General features: G+C 48.4%; 5 protein-coding genes and 6 non-coding genes across 12 annotated transcripts; 10 read left to right on the top strand and 1 right to left on the bottom strand.

Moving 5' to 3' along the window:
• Nucleotides 1-312: 312 nt before the first annotated feature.
• On the top strand, nucleotides 313-1,695 carry LOC117890989 (trypsin-2). The gene is made up of 3 exons (XM_034796140.1): nucleotides 313-669; nucleotides 729-936; nucleotides 999-1,695. The coding sequence occupies exons 1-3, from the start codon at nucleotides 396-398 to the stop codon at nucleotides 1,612-1,614; spliced, it is 1,098 nt and encodes a 365-aa protein (XP_034652031.1). The 5' UTR covers nucleotides 313-395; the 3' UTR covers nucleotides 1,615-1,695.
• On the bottom strand, nucleotides 1,625-3,868 carry LOC117890990. The gene is made up of 2 exons (XM_034796141.1): nucleotides 3,545-3,868; nucleotides 1,625-2,384 (listed from the first exon to the last, which is right to left on the bottom strand). The coding sequence occupies exons 1-2, from the start codon at nucleotides 3,563-3,565 to the stop codon at nucleotides 1,983-1,985; spliced, it is 423 nt and encodes a 140-aa protein (XP_034652032.1). The 5' UTR covers nucleotides 3,566-3,868; the 3' UTR covers nucleotides 1,625-1,982.
• A 2,828-nt stretch (nucleotides 3,869-6,696) lies between these two features.
• On the top strand, nucleotides 6,697-9,252 carry LOC117890946 (H/ACA ribonucleoprotein complex subunit 4). The gene is made up of 6 exons (XM_034796081.1): nucleotides 6,697-6,848; nucleotides 6,917-7,285; nucleotides 7,352-7,603; nucleotides 7,830-8,104; nucleotides 8,360-8,785; nucleotides 8,847-9,252. Exons 1-6 carry the CDS (start codon nucleotides 6,836-6,838, stop codon nucleotides 9,060-9,062), a joined length of 1,551 nt encoding a protein of 516 aa, XP_034651972.1. The 5' UTR covers nucleotides 6,697-6,835; the 3' UTR covers nucleotides 9,063-9,252.
• Nucleotides 8,140-8,278, top strand: LOC117892762. The gene has a single exon (XR_004648742.1). It is a non-coding gene; the product is annotated as a small nucleolar RNA snoR639/H1 (small nucleolar RNA).
• A 174-nt stretch (nucleotides 9,253-9,426) lies between the features above and the next one.
• Nucleotides 9,427-9,515, top strand: LOC117892765. The gene has a single exon (XR_004648745.1). It is a non-coding gene; the product is annotated as a small nucleolar RNA Me28S-Gm1083 (small nucleolar RNA).
• A 184-nt stretch (nucleotides 9,516-9,699) lies between these two features.
• Nucleotides 9,700-9,788, top strand: LOC117892766. Its single transcript, XR_004648746.1, has one exon. It is a non-coding gene; the product is annotated as a small nucleolar RNA Me28S-Gm1083 (small nucleolar RNA).
• A 164-nt stretch (nucleotides 9,789-9,952) lies between these two features.
• LOC117892767 lies at nucleotides 9,953-10,039 on the top strand. Its single transcript, XR_004648747.1, has one exon. It is a non-coding gene; the product is annotated as a small nucleolar RNA Me28S-Gm1083 (small nucleolar RNA).
• A 145-nt stretch (nucleotides 10,040-10,184) lies between these two features.
• LOC117892768 lies at nucleotides 10,185-10,274 on the top strand. Its single transcript, XR_004648748.1, has one exon. It is a non-coding gene; the product is annotated as a small nucleolar RNA Me28S-Gm1083 (small nucleolar RNA).
• A 159-nt stretch (nucleotides 10,275-10,433) lies between these two features.
• Nucleotides 10,434-10,523, top strand: LOC117892769. The gene has a single exon (XR_004648749.1). It is a non-coding gene; the product is annotated as a small nucleolar RNA Me28S-Gm1083 (small nucleolar RNA).
• Nucleotides 10,524-11,377: 854 nt separating this feature from the next.
• On the top strand, nucleotides 11,378-20,078 carry LOC117889735. 2 transcript variants are annotated; one of them, XM_034794159.1, is made up of 6 exons: nucleotides 11,378-11,520; nucleotides 13,060-14,446; nucleotides 14,514-15,489; nucleotides 15,560-15,726; nucleotides 15,790-19,844; nucleotides 19,910-20,078. In XM_034794159.1, exons 2-6 carry the CDS (start codon nucleotides 13,061-13,063, stop codon nucleotides 20,058-20,060), a joined length of 6,735 nt encoding a protein of 2,244 aa, XP_034650050.1. In that variant the 5' UTR covers nucleotides 11,378-11,520; nucleotide 13,060; the 3' UTR covers nucleotides 20,061-20,078. The 2 variants fall into 2 exon arrangements, with proteins under 2 accessions (XP_034650050.1, XP_034650049.1); XM_034794158.1 differs by lacking the exon at nucleotides 11,378-11,520 and adding an exon at nucleotides 12,150-12,522.
• A 531-nt stretch (nucleotides 20,079-20,609) lies between these two features.
• LOC117889736 (7-methylguanosine phosphate-specific 5'-nucleotidase) lies at nucleotides 20,610-22,255 on the top strand. Its single transcript, XM_034794160.1, has 2 exons — nucleotides 20,610-20,806; nucleotides 20,961-22,255. Exon 2 carries the CDS (start codon nucleotides 21,091-21,093, stop codon nucleotides 22,045-22,047), a length of 957 nt encoding a protein of 318 aa, XP_034650051.1. The 5' UTR covers nucleotides 20,610-20,806; nucleotides 20,961-21,090; the 3' UTR covers nucleotides 22,048-22,255.
• The last annotated feature ends 104 nt before the right edge of the window (nucleotides 22,256-22,359 follow it).

Raw genomic sequence — 22,359 nt, 5'->3', positions numbered from 1 at the left:
ATAACCAATTTACAGCCAACATCTGATTTTGTGATTGTTTTTTCGTGTTTTTTTGAAAATAGAAGTTTTTGGCTTTAATAATCACTCACTGAACACGTTGAACTATATACCGCCATAAGGATTCAGTCGACTCAAGTTCTATTCATTGTGCCGCGTGTCCTGTCACACATTGCCATCGTTGAATTCATCGAGAAAAACGCGGGAGACGGAACGGTATTTCTCACCAAAAGCGAAAGCATCACAAACAAAATCTCTGATCATGGACCTATTCCGTACCATGTGTTGGAATCAGCATTCCATATTAACTGGCACCTCGACCCCTTATCGCCGTGCAAACTCTCAGTCTGTCGCGCATTCGTCGTATCTGATTAGTTTTTGGAACGTCGCCATCGAAAATGCCGGTTCTGCTGCGGGCTGTGCTTTTGCTCTGGGCAGTAGCCATGGCCCCAAATGTTTGGGCCGAACTGTGCGATAATGGCACCGGCGAGTGCAAAAATTTGACAGCGACAGACTGCCCGACAGTCTTCGACAACTTGGCCGCCATTGGGCCCGGTGCCCTCAAGTACTGCGATCGTAAGTACGACATCATTTGCTGTCCCTTGCCACTGTATAAGCAAATCCAGAACCAGAATTCGAATAATGTCGAAAGCAGCAGAAGATTCGAAAAGGGTGAGTATGGATGGACATTTGCCATTGACAGCCATTCAGTAAATCTGATTTGTCAACAGAATGTCGTCGCTTCAATGAGATGAGGTCTTCCTGCCGCACGACTCCATTCATTGTGGGCGGCACGAAGGCCGCTGGCCGTGAGTTTCCCTTCATGGCCCTGCTAGGGCAACGCCAGAGGGGAAGTACAACCATCGACTGGGACTGCGGCGGGTCTTTGATCCATCCCAAGTTCATTCTAACCGCCGCCCATTGCCTGGAGACAAACGAGTGAGTGGCTTCAGAGATCGGTTGCTCTGCTGATCTGCGGCTCACCTTTCACTGTTTTACAGAAAGAAAGAGGAGCGCCTGGATCCCAATTTCGATTCACCGAAGTATGTTGTGCGGCTGGGGGAACTTGATTACAACATCGAGACGGATGATGCCCAGCCTCAGGACTTCCGGGTGGTCAATTATGTAGTGCATCCCGCCTACGATGAGGAGGATAACGGCAGCCGCAAGAACGACATTGCCCTCGTGGAGCTAGACAGAGCGGCAGTCTTTAACGAGTATGTGGCGCCTGTATGCCTGCCTCCGGCCAGCGGTAACGAGCATCTCCAGCTAACGGCCGCAGGCTGGGGAGCCGTCAAGGAGGGCGGACGTTCCTCCTCGCACCTGCTCAAGGTGAACCTAGAGCGCTTCAGCGTGGAGCAGTGCTGCCAGCGACTGGAGCAACATATCGACATACGCACTCAGCTGTGCGCCGGCTCTCGGTCGAGCAATGCCGACACCTGCTACGGCGACTCTGGCGGGCCTGTCTTTGTGCAGCACTCATCATTCGCGTGCCTCAAGCAGATCATTGGCATCACCTCGTACGGTCTGGTGTGCGGCGAGCAGGGACTGCCCAGCGTCTACACGAAGGTGCATCTCTACACGGACTGGATCGAGAGCATTGTGTGGGGCGAGTAGGATCAGGCGGTTCGTATCAAAATCAGTTTTGTTAGCTTTAATCATAAAACATTGCAGTAACAAAAATGTATAACAATTGTATCAGGACTTAATCTACGCGGATGTGTGGGTGTGTTGGTGGTGGTGTAGGTGTGGTGTGGTGGTGGTGGTGCGAATGGTGTTTACTATATGTACTCTATATATATGGATGATTGCTCCTCCGCTCATCGTGCTGCAGTGCTGTGTGCTGTGTGCTTTGTGCTTTGTGCTGGACTTTGTTTAACGCTAAGGACACAATAGAGGCTAAGTGCTAGAGGACCCTGTAGTAGACCAATGGACATGGCATATCCTTGGTTGGTTGCTTGCTGGCTTGCCCAATGGTTTGCCTACTACAGACGGACAGTGCGGCGTGCCTGCTGGTCAATGCGTCGCTCTGCCTGCCTGTCCTTGATCTCCTGTTTCCGGATCTCCTGCTGCTTATACACGAACAGTGGCCGGAAAACGATTGCGCGACGCTGGCGCTCCTGCTTGTGGCTCTGGACGGGGGCATCGCGACGTGGACGTCCCGAATATGGGCGGAAAAGATTCGACTTGGCCGTGTCGTGGGCATACAGTGTGCTCAGGAAGTCAAAGTATGGCTTGGAGCGCAGGCTGTCTGGCTGCTGGAGCGGCGAGGGACTGTAGCTGAACTGATTGGGTGCCTCGATGTCCAGCAGCGCGTGTGGCACCTCCTGCAGCTGCGGCCGGGCGGCGCACAGAGCCACTGCCGCGAGCAGGATCACAGCTGAAGTCTGCGGAAGAGGAAAGATAGAGGAAAAGTTAGTTCAGTCTCTCGTGGGAAGGTGTGAATAGCACTTGGAGGCCAGACAGAACAAAGCGGTGCCAGTGGTTTCGGCGGTGCCAAGTAGAACCTGTCTACCCCGGCCCGGACAGGCCCAGACAGGGCTCTGATCTGCGAGCTTATGCTGTGAATTAGCATACAATAATTAATTTAAATTAACCCAACAGCTGGACATGGAGATGGAGGCGGGGTACAGGGACGGACCCACTATATCAATGCTATAACCGCAATCAAATTTAATTTATGGTCGCACCTAAAGATATTCATGAGCACGCCTCGAATTTGGTAGGCGTCATCGAGCATGTTCCGATGGGAATACACTACTCGATGGCACCACAATTAAATTCCCATTCAAATCCATGCGAGTCCAGGCGCCAGTTGTCCCACAACCGGATCCCTATCGATGCACGATTCGCTTTCTCATAATGAGATTCAACGATTTGATGGATCGCTTTTATTGCCAGGAATCTTCTATGATTCATGAATGATAATTTTGTTTTGCTTGCAGATTTGAAGGAGATTGGAATATGTAAAACTGAAGACTTTATCCGTGGACCGCAGACCACAGAGCCAAAACAAATTAATTTTAATCAAGCAAAAGGCAAAGGAGAAAACCGATTTAAAATGGATTTCTGTGCTGTAACCGGTTGAGGTTTTTTTTGTGGTTTTTGTGGTTCAGGGTTAACAATTTCGTCAAGTAAAACCAAATCAAGGCAATCATCCAACAGGATTTGCCAACGCTGAAGGGACAAGTGCAGATACAAACGAAAACAGAAAAAAACGAGCCCATAAAGTGCTCTTTTATGGCACTTCCTCATGAAGATCAACCAAGAAGACAGCATAAGGAATAGAATAACTTGATTTAATAATGCTTTTGGCCTTGTCCGGCGTCTAAATAATCAGAGTACATTAGCTGTCCGTTAGCACCATGAGCTTATCTTATGGATATCTATATATTCCTATATGTATATACTATATACACGTATTTGGCAGCTTTAATTTCTTGATTGAATTTGTTGAAAATGTTAATCGCTCAAACACGTTTCTTTGTTTCTTTTGTTTTCATAAATTTCTGAACTTTAAGCCGAACCAATCCGCTATGATACTCACTTGCCAAGTGTATGCAAACATCTTTAGGTTCCGTTTAACTGTAATATTACTAATGAGGTTCAGGTTCTGCTTCTCGATCACTTTCGCACTTGTTTTGTTGAATTTCAATTCGGGTTTCACTCGCGAAGAGTACACAAATTCCTTGGCAGATTATAGATTGATCTGATGATGATGTCTTTATTGCTTTTTGTTATCAGCTGCCGCTTAGCACCTTGATTTGTTATATGTTTTCGTGTGTTTCTTTTACTCGTATTCTCGTTGTGTTGTGCGATGCGATCTGAACGCTGCTGAGCGTGCGCTTGAACTGTTCTGAATTTTTGTCACAAATTCACTTTTATACGGACCTGGCCGCTGGTCTCCCCTCTGGGCTCTGACTCTGCTTCAGCTTCGTGACGTTTTTGTATGCTGAACGGGTTTTGGGTTTTGATTTTTTGGTTTCCACTCCACTTCACTGTCACTTGGCGCTTTCGATGCTAAGTGTTACCGATATCGCGGTGTATTCCACACGGTGCGGAGTGGCAAGAGACGGAGGAGCAACGTCTTTAAGCCAAATTGCCAAATTGTTGGCTCTGGCCTGCACTTGGCACTTGGCTTGATTGGCTGCTGGTCACGTAATTAGCGCCCAAATGCTGCTCCTTCACTGTCATAGACAAAGCGGATGGCTCCAAACAGGAGTCGGAACTGGGGTAATATGCGTCACATCAAATATTTGTCATTTTGCATTTAGCACTACGATTTTGATTTTTCGATTTTAATTAAACTTTTTCCATGACGCACTTATTAATCAAAGTCACTAATCCGCACACAGATTCGAGCTAAATCTTTTACGCACCGGATGGAGTCTCTGGATTGGAGGAGAACTGGAGATTTCGTTGGGACTGGAGTGGAGTGATGATGGGGTGATGGAACGAGGCAACACGGAAGCCGGCAGACAGGCGCACACTGGCAGACAGTCGTAAAGCTGAACGTTTAATTGTCGTCGCATAGCGCCGAGTGAGATATTTGTATCTGCTAAGCCGAATCGGAACCAATTTGTGGATAATTATGTGTGCGAGCTGCTTAAGTTATGCAAATCTCCGTTTGATGACGCATTAAACTCCAGCTTCAGCTTCAGCATCAGCATCGGCTTTGGTGTTGGTTTCGGTTTTGGATGCGAGCTTGGAAAATTGTCAACAGACCCAAGCCGGGGCTCTCGAACCGAGTTGGAGGCACTTGAAAAATTGACTTTCATGCTTGAAGAGACTGAAGGTCGAGTGGGTCTTGAAATGGTAATGAGCTCCGCTTCACTGAGCTGGCCTGGGTGGGGAGCCCATGTCGATGCTGATGCTGGAGACAAAGAGCGCTGCTTATTGGAGGAGCTTTCGGGTTGATCTTAACCCGCCCTCACCCCACACGTGATTAGAACCCGATCAAGAATCAAGAAACCATTTACGCTTACACTTTGAAACACGATTGGCAAGACAAGACCAGGCATGGCAAGGCAAGTCTTGGCCCCCCGTGTCAATGGCCAACCGGTTGGGGGCCGCCGCAGGCCAAAATACACCAAATGGCAACTGATTTATACAGTTGTATAGCATTTAGCGAAATTGCCCATCAACACCATCCCATCCCATCCATCCATACAGAGAGAATCCACCCCGGATCCACCTTTCTTTTATTTTCCTATCCTCTTCGTTTGTTTGTCGCTTCGCTTCTTCGTTATTTTGGATATTTTTAGACGTGGAGCACAGAGATCTCTGCCTGGCACAGCAAATTTCATTTCATTTCATTTCGTTTAATTAGTTTTTTTGGCCGAAAGCCGGTTTGGAACGCAATAAGACAAATGGCTGGCGATAAGCGGACCCCAGAGGCCGACGCAGACGTCAACAAATGTCAGAGAGTGAAAAACAAAATAAAATTGTACTCGTCTTATCAATAGACAGACATTTGCGTGCTTTCGGTGTTATTTGATTCCAGCCTGATCCGGGACATTCCAGACAATCGCTCACAAGTAACCTGCCATCCCATAACCAAGTGAATCATTGGAATCCCTTGAATTACTCGGAAATGCACTCGTTCTAATTGTGACAGCAATGTCGGTTCAACATTGCCGGCTTCCGTGGAGGAGTGGGAATCAGAGTCCGAGTCAGAGTTGTCAATGTGCTAATCAGCTTTGACTGAGATGCGCTTTCCGCGGGGCACTGATTCATGATTTGATTGATTCATGCTCGCGACAGGCACGATCCCAAGCGAAAGGTGAGAAAGGGGCACGTTTCCATTTCACCAGGCTTTAACAGAGTGGAGGGAGCACTTCTCACTTTGGACTATGTACGTCATCGGTGGATATAGGTGGACCAATTATCACTTGGTTCGTCACACGCCAGATCAGATGCCTGTTGGTGTTTTCCTCGATTAATGCTTAATTTGATTTGATTCGGCCAAAGACCATCATGGAAATTTTGACATATCTAATTGGTAAACGGATGCTATTAAGTGTGTTAAATATGATGTTATGGATCTCACGGGATCAATTAAATTCCATTCACGTTTCGACACACTATTTTCAGTCAGCTTTTCATTTTAAAGTCAGTTCAAATTTCGCGCCCCACGATACTTTGCAGATTATTTATGGCGCCCCCTATGTAGCTGTGACTGTTTTTCCAATATTTGACCAACCTATCGGTTTGTAAGCGCCTTGCAGGGTGTATGGTCCCTATCGGCTTGTATCTCAAAATAAATATGGATCGGTCGAATTCACCAAATCCGATCATGGATCATGTATCGGTGATCAAGGTATTCCTGACGAACGCTTGCATTTTGCCTTTTTGCTCGAATGAACAATCGTGAAGGTCGATACTATCGATGGTAAATATTAATTTATGGAAATAGGGTATACAAACGCAGTTACTAAATTATACATACCGGTTAACAAGCAACAAATTGTCAAATGAAGTTGCATTCCGTTCCCAAGAGAAGGAAGTCGTGAAAACCAGCCAATCTTGTGGAGAATTGATTGATAAATCGGATAAAGTTATAGTGTTAGCCCGGAGACTCCTAACTAGCTAGTAATATTAAATAGAACATCAAAGTCGAGGAATATGATTTAAGGCTACAATATATTTACAGTATATTTTGAAAATGCAAGGGTATATTTCGGTATATTCCCGAGAGTCTATCGGTATATTTAATCGGTAATTCCGCGGTCACACTGACGGTAATACTCAACACGTGTTTTGAACCTTCTTACATTTTCTTCAACGCCGCGTGCACATTGCAAAGATTGCGCGTTGAGTTATAATAAATTAAATAAAAATGGCCGATGCTGGTGAGTAGCAAAGTGATAACTAAACCAAGTGCTGGGATTACAAGACGCATCGGTGCGCATCATTGCAGACGTACGAAAAGAGAAGAGGAAGAAGAAGATCAAGGAAGAGCCAGTCGATGCCGACGACATTGGCACGCTACAAAAGCAGGGTAATTTTCAAATAAAACCCTCGTCGAAGATAGCCGAGCTAGACACATCGCAATGGCCGCTGCTTCTGAAGAACTTCGACAAACTAAATATTCGGTCAAATCACTACACGCCACTGGCACATGGCTCGTCGCCCCTCAACCGCGACATCAAAGAGTACATGAAGACGGGTTTCATCAATCTTGACAAACCCTCCAATCCCAGTTCCCACGAGGTGGTGGCCTGGATTAAGAAGATTCTCAAGGTAGAGAAGACGGGACATTCGGGCACATTGGATCCGAAGGTTACAGGTAAGACATGCGCATGGGCCTCAACATAACCTCAAAATACCAACGCACGTGTGTTGTGCTCGGCAGGTTGCCTGATTGTCTGCATCGACCGTGCCACGCGTCTTGTCAAGTCACAGCAGAGTGCCGGCAAGGAGTATGTGGCTATTTTCAAGCTTCATGGTGCCGTTGAATCGGTAGCCAAAGTTCGTCAAGGCTTGGAGAAGCTGCGCGGTGCTCTTTTCCAGCGTCCCCCGCTAATCTCGGCCGTCAAGCGTCAACTCCGAGTGCGTACAGTGTACGACAGCAAGCTGTTGGACTACGACGAGAGTCGCAATATGGGTAAGTCTTCGTTTTCTATTTAATTTCATTCGAAGCTTGTGCGTCGCTGCTTGAATGAATCCGTATGGCAGGGACGTACTGGACGCTTCGGCTAGTACAGTAAAATCCCAGTATTTGCCCGAATATGCAAATGCACAGTTATTAGTTAACACATCTCTGTATCTTCTCTCCCCTCCCAACGTCCCAACTCCACACCACTTGCCATGTCTGCCCTACTCACGTTTAGGTGTATTTTGGGTTAGTTGCGAGGCCGGCTCCTACATCCGAACGATGTGCGTCCATCTGGGTCTAGTCCTGGGCGTCGGCGGTCAAATGTTGGAACTGCGTCGTGTGCGTTCGGGCATTCAGTCGGAAGGCGACGGCATGGTAACCATGCATGATGTCCTCGATGCCATGTGGCTGTACGAGAACCACAAGGACGAGACCATGCTGCGTCGTGTGATCAAGCCGTTGGAGGGTCTGCTGATTAACCACAAGCGTATCATCATGAAGGACAGTTCGGTAAGTGTTCAAAGAGTTCTTTACACGTGATTTCGACCCCATGATATTAAGCCGGCAGACGCCCGTAATCCCCAGAAGCGTCTGTGACTTTGATTGGGAACAGTAAATGTGCTGATGTGTGTATATTGGGCAGCGCTCCTTCCTGCGCACTTGATAAAGAAATTTCAGACGACATTTCCAAAACTGAACAAAGTCAAAATCACATTTGGCAACCAACTTTCACTTCTTTATGCTGACTCTCGACTCATATCTTAGGTGAATGCTGTGTGCTATGGCGCTAAGATTATGTTGCCTGGTGTTCTGCGCTATGAGGATGGCATTGAGATCGATCAGGAAATTGTCATATGCACGACCAAGGGTGAGGCTGTTTGTCTGGCCATTGCTCTGATGACCACGGCCACCATGTCGTCGTGTGATCATGGTGTTGTGGCCAAGATTAAGCGTGTGATAATGGAGCGCGACACATATCCACGCAAGTGGGGATTGGGTCCCAAGGCCTCCGCGAAGAAGGCGCTCATCGCTGCCGGCAAGCTGGACAAGTTTGGCAGGCCCAATGAGAACACACCTAAAGAGTGGCTGACCGGCTTTGTCGACTACAATTCCAAGAAGCCAGCGGCGGCAGTAGCCCCACAGACACCAGTCAAAGGAACCCCCTCCAATGGCTCGGACGAGCCGTCCAAGGTGAGGATTATATACTACTACTCACTTGTATTTTTTCTCACTTATTAAGTACTTTTTGCAGCGTAAACTGAGCACCTCCAGTGTCGAGGAGACGGCACCGGCCACCGGAGCTGAAGATACTTCTGCCAAATCTGACAAAAAGAAGAAGAAGAAGAAGCACAAGGGCGAGGAAGAGGCTCCAGAGGAGCAAGAGGCATCGGCTGATGTTGAGCCAGTAGAAAAGGAGAAGAAAAAGAAGAAGAAGAAGGATAAGGATAGGGAAAGAGAAGAAGAATAGGATGTTATGTTCCTATAGAATTAGGTTTTCTCCAGATTTCTACGATTTTTTGTAGAGCTCTAATTATTATTTTCAACAAATTTTCCTAGTGGCTAAGCTTAAAGATGAGTCTATCAAGATAAACAAAGTGTTTTTATGTATAGAAATGCAAACAAATTTCTAATGCATTTAGTTGACATTCGCAATGCAATAAATTTTATATATTTTATTGTACAAACCCCAGCTCAAGCCGATATCTTCACCATGTGCATCAGTTTTTCAGTTTTTTTTAGCATTTCAGTGAGCAGCCACACATCAAATCCAAGAAAAGGTAAGTTCAATTTCATCTTTATAAAAGGTTCTGTCAAATTTTGCTTTTGCTGCTGTCTAATGATGAGCATTAAACTTTCGCCCCTATCTGAAAAATGAAACTTCTCATGTTGAATGCGAGATTGGTCTTACTGAAAGAAAAGGCAAGCAAGCAATTTTGATAGTTCCTTTACTGTTCATATAAACCATTTCCGATACAAATATATTTATGATGGATATCATTTTACTATTATTTTCAGCATGGGAAATCATTAGCCTAACCGGAATCTGAATGTCAGCTGAACCAAAAGGTGAGTGTTGCTAGTGATTTCAACATACTTTGATAACTATTCCTGTGATGAGCATTAAACTTTCGCCCCTATCTGAAAATGAAACTTCTCCTGTTGAATGCGAGATTGGTCTTACTGAATATATATTTGTGTATTCAAATATCCTTCTTGGAAATAAACAAAATTAACAAACGTTTCTTTATATCTTTTGCAGGCTCTCTAGACAGTCGTCAGAAAGAGTTTAATGGAGCTGGCATCTTTGGCCCCCAAGTTAAGGTGAGACAAATATTATGTTGTTTGCTACGCCAGACATTTCATATGATGAGCATTAAACTTTCGCCCCTATCTGAAATACGAAACTTCTCCTGTTGAATGCGAGATTGGTCTTACTGAAAACTAACTTTGCAAAATAATAGAGAAAATATTTTAGGATTGTATATTAATCTTTCTGCATTTTTTTTCCAGAGTTCTTCCTGTCTTTGTTTCGTGCTGACCCATCCAACCCAGCTCAAAGGTAAATATACAGAAATTTACCAGCCTCTATTCCTTTCTGATGAGCATTAAACTTTCGCCCCTATCTGAAAAACGAAACTTCTCCTGTTGAATGCGAGATTGGTCTTACTGAAATATACGCTCCCAAAACATTAGACAAAATATTTTTAGGATTACATTCTAAACATTATTTTCTTTTTTCCAGATTTCTTCCAATCTTTTCTTCTATTCCTTGGATGAGAACGCAGATCAGTACCCAGAAAAAAGGTAAACATACAAATATTTAAAAGTTCACTTTCGTCTTTTTCTGATGAGCATTAAACTTTCGCCCCTATCTGAAATACGAAACTTCTCATGTTGAATGCGAGATTGGTCTTACTGAACTTTAATTTTAATAAATAGTGGAAAATTAATAGTTTCTGCAATCGACTAAAGTTTTTCTTCGTTATCTCTTACAGCTCAATTACGGATTGTCTACTCTGTTCAAGGTAAATATTGATATAAAAAACACTTCATGTTCTGTTTTACATGATGATAAAATAAGGCTGATTAATGTGGCATGATTTTCACATAACCGCAACACAAAATCCAATAGGTCCTACTGAACATAAAACCTTAATGATACGAGATTAACATTATCTTGAGCAATAAATAACTGTAAACGTTTTGTCTTCATTTGCAGTGTCCGCCTTCCTCTCCCCCGTTGAAACGTGGTTCAACGCACAACAGGTTTGTTTCATTTGCAAATTGCAAATAACATTGGATAGCAGACCCTTCTTCATGCCTGTATAAAATTATGAAATTAAATAAATATAAATCTAAAACAAAGCAACCAACCTAGTTTTATTCCACTTAACCTCAACAACGCAGAAGATTTCTCTGAGCAGCCTTTTGTGACAGGGTTGCTAAGAAAAAGCGCAAGAAGAAGCAAGTACAGGCATGCACAACACTATTAGGCTTTGTTGACGCGCGAATGACGTCATCGGTTTTACTTAATGACAGCCATAAAAGACTGCCAAGCCGTCCCTAATGCGAGGTTAATTTAAAATGTGTGTTTTACACATTTTCTGTAGAATGAAAATATCAAATGAATGCAAAAGAACTATATTATGCAACCCTGCGTTTCATTCCACATGTTGCACTCTTTGGTCCCCTTGGCGGGCAGATATCGGTCTCCATATTGAAATTATCGAGCCGTCTTTGTATACGTGGTGTGTGGCGCATCTGTGTGGCACGCATCGTGTATGTATTCGTTGGCTTTTTTTCAACGTGAGCAACGAGAGCTGGCTGTTGGTTAATTGCGAAAATAGCTTGTTAAATAGTCAAAACTGCACGGATTTGTGATTGTTTTGGAACTTGCAAGGTGCGGATAGCCAATTTTAGTACAGGTAAGTGATGTGAAAGCAATTAGTTGTGCGAAAGGACCTTTATGTCATTTGAGTTTTTTCTGCGTGTCCGCCCTGACTGGGGCGCTTTGCGTGACGCATGTGATCGGTTGTGTATGTATCTGATTGCGACCTGGGACGCCATGTTGGAATATTTTGAGGTTATTTTCAGTAATCGACGGACTTTTCAGAAAACGCAGCGTCATTTGATCTTTGCAAAGTGAAATACAAACATACATAGGAATTAAATACAGTTGCACATGGTTGCATTTTATTGTGGTGAAATAAAAATGAATGCACTTAATTTTAGCTTTGATCGCGATGACAAAATTAGGGCAGCGCTGCCGCTACCTGAACACGGAATTTTCCACGCTCTAGCGTCGATTTTCAGTGTTGCAAAAGTAAGGACTTTCTTCGTCTCCAGTTCCTTTTGCATTTCTTTTTTGTTTACATAATTCACCGTTCAACAGTGCACTCGTTCACAAACGTACACATGTAATACATGTTGACGTGTATCTAGGTCCCTCCCCGCACCCCATCCCACCCGCACTCGTTTCAGCCGGTGTGCCATTGCCATGCATTCCATAGGAACGCCTGGAACCGAATGTGCCCAATATTCACGCACACATCACACACACATCTGATAGCGGCAGCGTCACTCGGTTGGAATCAATGTTTGTTTGTGATCGCGAATTCGCACGCGCTGCTGCATTATAAATCGTTTGAAAACATTATTTTCATATACTGATAAAAGCAATTTTGTGTGCACATGCGCAATGTCATTGCGCAATTGTTTATAGTAGCGTCAGTGCTGAAAACAAATCAAAGTGAAAAATGAATTGCTGAAGTCTGCATTTGGTGCTGGCTCTTGTCGCCTGCCTGCTTGTGTGTGCGTGCGTGTTGGTGTGCACTGCTGCGACTGGGAAAAAGGCGCAAAACCAAAGGCAACAATATCATCGTTGGCCGTCATTTACCGTTTCTGTGATATTTGAAGTGTTTCAAAAAGTGCGTAGTAATTTAATTATTGAGTAGAATTAGTAGGAAACGATGCATGTTCTTGAGAATTTATGTACGTAAACATATGTAAATATATCGCGTGAAATGTATGCCGGGGAGTACGGTTTATTCCGTGAGTGATTGTATGTACATATGTGTAAAACGGTGCTGCCAACCTAATTTGCAAAATTCATGCGGCAAATTCAGCCGCACGTGGCTAGGTGACTTTCTTTGTCCAAAAGTAAATTAATTCGTGCAGGTTGGAAGATTTGTGATACCCCAGCCGGGTCTGGCCTATAACCAATTGAAGCCTCGCAAGAAGACGTCCACACCACCGTGTAAATACCAATTTAAAACAAGATTCTGAATGGCGCTGCCACCTCCTTTAAAAGTGACAGGTCCTTCGACACGTGGATCGGTGAATCGCAAAGTGCTGCTTATGATTTAGTAATCCCTTCCTAGAACTGGGTCGCGACACACTAGATCTAGTGAAAATTTGTTATTTTCCTGGGGCTAATGACATTTTTGCTTGTAAATATTTGACAGCATGTCCAGCAGCAGCGAACTGCCTCCAATCATATTACAAGGAAAACAATTGATAAAATTTCGTCACCTCAAACGGAAATATCCGGTGTCCAGGGAATTTCTACACCGCAACTGGTGGAACGTGAAGCGCTTCATCATCTATGCCCTGACACCGCGCTGTGTCTTGCGGAACTACGCCTGGCGCAGGCGACGCAACAACCGCGTGACCATCCGGAAACGCGTTCGAATTTGTCTCTTCGATCCGCGTCTCAAGCGGATGATAAAGAGGCGCAAGCAGAACATCAAAAAATGGTCGGCTAGCATCGTAAATCATCACAAGCAAATGGGACACATCGATGAGTACGAGGAGACTGAGTTGTACAACGTGGCAGAGCCGCTGCCAGCCGCGGAGCTGTCCAAGCAGATGAAGCAACAGCTGGAGCTACTCAAGACAGGCAAACGGAATCTCTGCCTCATCGAAGATTCCAACAAAAATGTCGAAATGCTCGATGCCAAAGCCTACGAGGCAGTCGAAGAGATCAGTGTCGGTGCTGATGGAAAAACTGGATCTCATGCCGAACGAATCGCTAAAGACAATGGTCAGAGCGAATGCGTTGAACCAATGGACATCACCCGCTCTAAGGAAACAGAAGAAAAGACGCCCACAAAGTCAGCCGAATCAATGCTTGCCGACCAGGAAGACACACCCACGCCAGCCACTCCCAGCAAAGAGAATACCAGCCAGACCAGTGCTTGCTCCAGTGCCGAAAAAGCTGCGAAATCTGAGAAATCCGGTGGCAGCAAGTTCCTGGACATGCTGATGAATAAGGTGCGGGTTAAGCCCTTCGCACGGGAATCGAATTTACCAATTGAAGCCTGCCCAACACCTGCGTTTACAGCCGAAGAGGACGGCAGCGGCGATTTTGTTGGCTTCGATGAGAGCGTCCATCAGCCTGGCATGCTGCTCACTCCCATAGTGCCGCAGAGCTGCAAGACGCTGGAGGGGAACTCGGCCTTTGTCAGCGAATCTCTCGATGCGTACATGCGCGAGCATCACATCAACGATGACAAGGAGAAGCTTCTCGAGCCCATGGGCCACGACGGACAGGTCACCTCGCACAGTCTGCCGCCGCCCATGGATATGCCAGCAGTGCCCGAGGCCCTGCAGCGGCTACGCACGGTAGCCGAGCGTCGTTCGTATCTGCAGCGCTCCAAGAACCAAAAGATGGCCATCATTAACAACGAGGCGAATATCTACCGGGAGCTGCAGCGCAAGCAGCGCCAGCGCAAGGTCAAGATTGGTGCCATGCAGCTACTGCAGGCCTCCACCACACAGATGCCCTTCACCCGCCAGGGCTGGCAGGCGGCCAGCTATGTGGCCACCGAAATGTCCAAGTATTATTATCAGGTGAGTGTGTGATGGCGTAAAGTCCAAACTGCCGGCAACCCACTGACTGGGGAATCTCTTACAACAGGTGATCCAGGTGGACGGAGAGAGAGTTCGCCTGCCCGGTGCCCAAGGCAACAACCTGCAGCGTGAGAAGCTTCCATACAAGAGCAAACTGACGCCCCAAGAGGCGGCCAGAGTTCGGTGCACTGACCTGTGCCTGGATGCATCGATTCATCCCAAGCTGAATATTATGCCCAGCACAACGACGAGTGCCATGAACCCCAAGCGACTCAATCAGTTTCCATTGTCCGCCATCTTTCCACCCTGCCCGCTGTCGATGAAGCCGCTGCAGAAGCCATTGGATGACGACACTGCCGCTCTACTGCTAGCCGGCGGCAGCATGGCGGTGGTCAGCATGCCCACCGTACAGCTCGAAGTGATGCCGCAGCTGGGCAGGCCACTGGATGAGATTGCGAAGCGCTATCTGCAGCATATACTGCCACATCATGACATCACCAGAGAGTGGGCCGAGTTTAGCGTGTCGACGCTGCAGCAGCAGCCGCCCGTGTGCATGAGGGAGGCCGAGGAGCAGGCTTCCCAGACGCCAGCTGGCCGACGCAAGAGCTTCACCTTTGTCATTCCATACATAAACGATCGCAATCACATTTTGGTGCGTCGCGTCGTGGATCGCTCGGAGCAAATGGATTCCAACTTCTACCAGGAGCCACACAAGCTGCAGGAGTTCGATTTCCGTAAAGCTCTGCCCGAGGAGCCCGACGCCGATATGCTGGACTGTGCGGACATGATCAATGACATGATCAACACGGTGGCCATCAGCTGCAGCGAGAACAGCTTCATCAAAGAGGATACTCGGACAATGTACGATCTGGCAGCGAACAGCAGCCCGCCGAAGCCAGTCGCCGAGTTGAGTGCCGTCAAAGAGGAGGATGACAAGGCCTCGGGCAAGTGGAAGTGTCGTCCCACCAAGCAGAAGCGTTTGGCCAATGAGTTGCGACGCCTCAATGCCACAATCATAGATGCGGCCGCCAGGAATGCGGATGGTATGTTCCACCAGCACATACCAGCTGTTTAATCAGACTTTTAATTGCTCTTAAATCATCTTTGTTGCAGCCAAAAAGCCGTGCATTAAGGATCACTGCCAGCTGGGCTGCGTATGCGCCAGTCTGAGTGGAGCCGAGCTACCATTGCGGGACCATTGCGGACGCGCCGACTGTATCATCGAGTGCCATTGCCTGGGCGGCGAGCAGGCGCGTGTCATGCGCGTACAAACGGCCGATGTAAGCACGCTTTGGCAGGGATGCAGCCCTTGGCTCAGACTTGATCGTTTTGTCTTATTTTAGGGGCGAAGCATCTCCAACGAGGATGCGTTCAACTTGCGCCGCAAGGCCACTGCGCGACTGGCCAAAATGGAAAAGGATTTCACCTCCACACTGGTGCTGACGGACAACGAGACGCTGCTGATAAACGAGTCGCAGGGCGATAAGAAGCGACGCTGCACCAAGGCCCCCAAGCGCTACGAAGACTTTGACGACTCGAACATGTTTGACGACGACGAACTGGTCTCCCCATCGCGGGCCACATTGAAGCGGAATGCTGCGGCTGCGGCTGCAACGGCGGCAGCTGCTGCTGCAGCAGCTTCGGCGCTGGCTGCTGCCAATGCGAAGAGTGCTGCTGCCGCTCTCAGCAAGAGCTGCAAGGTGAGGGACACGGATCTGGCCCAGCTAAAGCACTGCACTGTATCGTTACGTCGCCTGCCCGACATGGGCAACCTGGCCACCTTCTGCATGACCCATCAGCTGTACAAGTGCTTCTGTGGCGGCGAGTCCATCGAAGGCAAGCCCGTGATCATCGAGAAGGAGCAGTGGAACACGACCGTGTCGCATTTCAACCCAGAGCTGGCCACCCGTGCGCACTATAGCTTTGAGCGGCCACCAGAGGAGCCGCCCAAGAAGAGGGGCAGAAAAAAGGAAGTGAAGCAGAACCCCAACGAGTTTGAGGCAGCTGAAAAGGAGGTGGCGGAGCCGCTGTCGGTGCCGCTGTCGGTACCGGAATCGTTGCCGTTGCCGTTGCCGCCTCAGCCGAAACTCGAAGGGATGCTGGTTTCGCGACCCAAAGCTCCTCCGACCAAGTCCCCCAAGAATGTGCGCAAAGAGGAGGAGAGTGCGCCGAAGGTGGTGGCACCATCCACCACTGCTGCGACTCCGCATGAGCGCAGCGTTGAGCTGGACAACATTTACTCGTACTACATTTCGCGTCCGTATCTCTGTCGGCGCGCCGTGTCCGTGCCCAGGCGCTCGTATACGCGGCGGAATCGCTGCCGCGTAAAAAGCACGCGCGACTTCATCGCCGCGACGGAGACGCTCGAGATGAAGGAGCTGCTTAGGCGGCGCATCGACGGCGCCGTTTTCTTCTATCGCAAGGAGTTGGAAAGGCAGAGAAATCGTCAGCTGTTGCTACAGGCTCAGACGCAGGACGAGACTGCTCCGGTCATAATCGTGCGTGATGACTCGGATGAATACGAGCAGACTAGCAGTCGGAAGCGGAATGTGTCGTCGGGCCGGCAGGAGGTGCAACCTGTGCCCCCCAGCAAGCGCACCAAACTGCAGGCGGACAGGGCGGCCGGCGATGGTAGCCTTCAATTGGACATACAGGTGCCACGCATTGCCGCCTGCTACTCGCTGAATACCGCCTCCGTGGATGTGCTGGGATCGGGCCTGAACACAGCGGCAGCTGCTGCAGCGGCCGCCAGCGGCGTGGGGCCCAGCCCCACCGAAGCGGACTCGCCCAACTTCCGCTCCTTCTACAACGAGGTGGTGAAGAACATGAACACGCTGGTCAGCAAGAAGATGCAGGACATTGATTTGGCCCTGCAGCGCGAGAGCAAAATCATTCCAGCGCCCAACGAGGAGATTCTCTGCATCATCAAGTGGACCAACTTCCTGGCCGCCTACGAGTGCAACTACGTTTACATTTGGATTGTGCAAATGAAGCAGTACACCTTCCTGGCGGCCACCACCACCAATCTGATGCCCACTGTGTGCGGTGCCATTGCCATTGGCGACACCAGATTCGCTTCGGCCACAGCCGAGACCCCCATGATGGCGCGCATGCTGATGGAGAGCAAGCGGAATGAGCACACCAGCCGACTGGCCGTGGTTATGCAGGGCAGGCAGAGCTATTGGCTGGTCAAGGGCTTTCTGCGTCACATGCAGGGCAGCGCCTGCACCAAGCCCACGCCACAGACGCATCCACTGCTCACGAAGAAGATCAACGTGCTCTGCTCGCTGCTGGTGAAGCAGCGCATTCGCGAGCACCAAAAGAAAGTGGCTACCACCGATGCTCGCCCCACGGCAAGCACGAAGGTTGTGCCAGAGAAAGAGCCTGCAAGTGCAGCTGAAAAAGCATCTACATCTGCATCTACATCTGCATCTACATCTGCGTCTGCATCTGTGACTGCAGCAGAAGAGGATTATGTGCAGGAGCCAGCAAGACCAGCTTCCTCCAATCAGGCGCTGACAAAGGCAAACGCTTCCAACATCCGCTCGAATATCGAATTCCGTAAGCTGACGCGAAGCGATGTGGATGAACTGGATATACCCGATAGCTACCAGGGTGACCATCGTTGGGTGGTGCTCGATCTTGTCGATGACTTCTCGCACATCTTTGTGCCCGCCTTCGGGGAGATGATATCGCTGGACCGGATACACAAGGTGATGCGGGTGGCGCGGGAAAAGAAGAAGCTGGTGAAGCTGCAGTTCTTCCATCAGGCACCTTACGATGCCTTCGTGACGTCCACCTCGCGGAAGAAGATCTACTTCGGGCCGCTGCGACTCGATATGTCGCCGCCCGTGCTGGTGCTGCTGCAGAGCGTCGATGGCAAGATGATGCTGCGAGAGGTGTACCAGAGGGAGCATTCCATTCCCGTGCAGCCCCACCACCGGAGCATGGCCTTTTGGGTGGTCAAATTGCAGGGACAGTTGCACTTTGAGGTCGATCTGGATGATCAGAAGACTCTTACCAATTCCAATGCACCGCAGATTGTTCTGCCATCCGCTGAGAGCCTGTTGCGGGCTCCTGGCAACTCCAGCGAGCCGTCCGTGCCCGCCAACGACTTGGCGGTTGTCATTATCGACAGTGACAGCGACGAAGACGAGGAAGTGCCGGAGAAAAATGTCACAGGTAAGGGCCAGAATGAGAGCGAGAAGCCCAAGGAGACGGAGACGGAGACAGAGACGCCTCAGCTGGTGGGGGAATCTCTGCTACTGCCAGCTCCGGATAAAAGACAGGAGCTACCGCGCATGAACTTCACCATAACAACGATGCCCAGCAGTGGGGCGTTGCATATCACCCCAGGCACCTCCAGTCCAGAGGCCACAGAACCTGCTGCCGGCCCAGAATCCACGCGTCCAGGCAGCAACGAGAACAACTGGCAAGTGACTGGCCCCTTTCTGCCCTTCATAGCCAATGTGCCGGCAGTTGGTGATCTGGCACCCTCCACACAGTTCCTTACACCCCAAGTGCAGCTCACCCAAACAGCAGTCGGCGCTTCTGCCGTTTCCTCCGCCGAGCCGGGTCCGTGCCTTGTTTCCTCTTTGGACCCGCCGGCCCCTAAGATCGGCCGCTTCTCTTATGGTGCCAGGATCAACGAATCGCTGCAGGAGCTACTGAGCAGCGGCACCACCCCGGCAGTGACCCCATCTGCCAGCATAACCGTCACCAGAATGGATGACAATGAATCCAAAGGAGCAGCCAAATCACCAGGCAAGGCCGGTGAAGCCATTAAGATTGGCACCAAGCGCAGCCTGTCTGGGGCGCCTAAGCATTTACCAAGACTCTTGCCCAAGCCAACTCCAGGGGTGACACCAACGGCCACCAACGGTCCACCAACCTTGATCGTGGGTAATCAACAGCTGATACGAGCACGTCCTGCACCGACCCCAGGGCCAGACAACTGTGTGAAGCTGTACCCCAGGGGAGCACCGTCCACCGCCGGCAAAGCTGTTGTACGAGCGCAGTCGGAGAAGGCACCCACTTCAGCGGCTGCTGGAGAGGGTGAACGGGTAGATAAACCGGCAGCAAAGAAAACCACATCTCCACTATACGTACCGCCCACTCCTGGTCGGATGCCCGGCCGCATCTCTTTGCCTGGCAAGCAACAGTCTGCTGGCACGGAGCAGACCCGCTCGCGGCCATCCCTGCCAGCGAAGGTGCCGACGTCACAGAGTGCGACTCAAACGGAAGGGGCGGCGTCAAAGTGTATCTATGGCTATTTGGTATCCGATGGATTGCCTAAATACCGCACCAAGGTTTTGGGCGATGATTTCTTTCTCAAGATGCCGAATGTGGGAATTCTGCGCTTCACGAACTGCGCCACTGCCGGCGCCTACCTCAATCGGTGAGTGGCAAACTGCAAAGACCCATGTAAAACACATAAACTCAATATTTAATGGCTTCTTGCAGTGAACTTATGCGGAGGTCGGAGCACAAGGACTTGCTGCCAGCCGACTGGAAGTTCCGCCCCGACCCACAGTCGATTGTGCGCCAGACAATAAGCGCCAAATTGCCAACCAAGGATGAAGAGACACCGCCGGCCATTGAAATCGAAGATTAAACCCAAAAATTGAAAAAGAAGAAACCTTTTTTGTTGTCTCATTACATTAGTTTTAAGCATTAAAATGTACTGCACATACTTTACCACTCGCTCATCATCGTATCGTATGTCTGTCTGATACGTACATATGAAATATGTAAACTATCTAGTTTGTAACTTAAGTTGATCATGAACCAATGTTTTCTATCTTTAAGCAGATTTATTATTTACATTAAGTTTATAAAAATGTGGATTTAAATTCAATTCGTTCGAGCGCTCGAACAGCTGTTTCTTTGTTTCACTTCCACTTGGTTTCAGCCATCAGCAAGTTGTTTGCAGCTTATATATTTTTTCTGTGAAAAACAGATTTTATAGACCCAAACTACTTCACACGGTTCTTTGTCTTGGCAAATTTAAAGAAACTATTTCTTTGTTTTGTTGTCTACTCGCAGCAGCTATTCCATGGATTTCGATAAGTTGAGTTTCATTTCCGAAGCGTTCCAGCTATCGCGGCAATCAACAGCTGTTCGTGGTTTTATTTATTGCAAAAACCGCGCGCAGCTAGAAGTTAAATAACTCATTGTTTACACAGCGTTGTTGTTCCGCATCGCATTGTTTTTTCGCTGATATAATGCATAGATAAAAAGCTTGCAATATTAAAGCTTCGATAGTCAGCTGATAAGCGCCCACGCATTCAGACGTGGAAGCGTCAGAGCAAACCAAATAATTTTGTCAAATTTAAAGGAAAAAAAAAACACCCAACCAAGGTCAGCCACAGATATAGAACTACAAGCGCGCGACCACAAGACCAACCTATTACTCGTCTACACCACTGACATATATAAGTGTTTGGTTCGGGAAACACAAACATCGGGATATAGTCGGCGACACTAATTCGCTTAACCACCAAAGCATTTGCAGATACCGCTGAATCGAAAGCTTCCCCCGAGCGAGTTTCCATCGGTGCTGTGTCAGCGACAATTTTTCCATATCGCCATTCGCACTGTTCACGCTCACACGTCGCTGTTCTTGGCCGGTAAAACTGAGGAAAATGGGCTGTGACGATCAACAAAATGCTGCAAAGTCAAGCCTGCGCATACAGGACATTGCCGTGCTGATGCAAGATCACTGCCGCATGTTAGATCCCGCCAAGGTGGAGCGCATCATTAATGAGTTCGTGCAGGGCGGACCGGAGCGCATGCAACTCGTGTCGGACTTTGACTATACAATCACCAAACAACGCACAGAGGACGGCAGTGTGGTGCCATCCAGTTTTGGCATCTTCAACGCCTGCCAGTCGCTGCCGGAAAGCTTCAAAACGGAGTCGGACAAGCTATACCACAAGTACAGGCCAATTGAGATCGATCCGCACATGCCGATCCCCGAGAAGGTCCAATACATGGTGGAGTGGTGGACCAAGTCGGGTGCACTGGCCACCGGCTTCCCCTTCGATCAGTCGGAAATAGATCAGATTGCCAGCAAGTATAAGAATGCGCTACGTGACCGCACTCACGAATTCTTTGCCGATCTACAGCGCTTGGGCATTCCCACCTTGGTCTTCTCCGCCGGACTGGGCAACTCTGTGGTCTCCTTGCTGCGCCAGGCAAACGTGATGCATCCCAATGTCAAGGTGGTGTCCAATTTTTTGCAATTTCGGGATGGACTTCTGGATGGTTTCCAGCAGCCCATGATACACACCTTCAACAAGAACGAAACTGTCCTGGACGGCAGTGAGTATTACAACCTGGTGCACACGCGCGATCACATCATCGTGATGGGAGATTCGCTTGGGGACGCTGACATGGCATCCGGTGTGCCCGCATCTTCGCACATCATCAAAATTGGTTTCCTCTTCGATCACGTGGAGGCCAACATGGATAAGTACATGAAGACATTCGACATCGTCCTGGTGGATGATCAGACGATGGATGTGCCCCGGGCTCTGCTCGCTCTCATCGAAAAGCAACACCAGCTGAAACAACAATCCACAGCGCAGAGCTCCCTCTGAAACCCTCGCACCAACAGACGTACTCCCTCAGTATAGTACTCAAAATCCGTTCCTGCTTTCTCATTAGCAGGAATAGGTGCTACATTTGATAAGCAAACACAAACACACATCTGAAGCTACTAATTAAGTGGTTTAGTTTTAACCATTTCATTCATGTCAACAGAATGTATTATTCATACTATATTAAATGACAACGTTGTGCTTGGAATATGATTTAATCATTTCATATAGTAAATATTTGATATAAAATCAATCAAGTTTACGAACTTTATCGCAGTTAAGTTGAAAGATTTGTTTGCTTTTACAGGAATT

Source organism: Drosophila subobscura, chromosome E, assembly GCF_008121235.1.
Source record: "Drosophila subobscura isolate 14011-0131.10 chromosome E, UCBerk_Dsub_1.0, whole genome shotgun sequence".
Classification (NCBI taxonomy): domain Eukaryota; kingdom Metazoa; phylum Arthropoda; class Insecta; order Diptera; family Drosophilidae; genus Drosophila; species Drosophila subobscura.
This window is presented reverse-complemented; position numbering and strand designations above follow the sequence as displayed.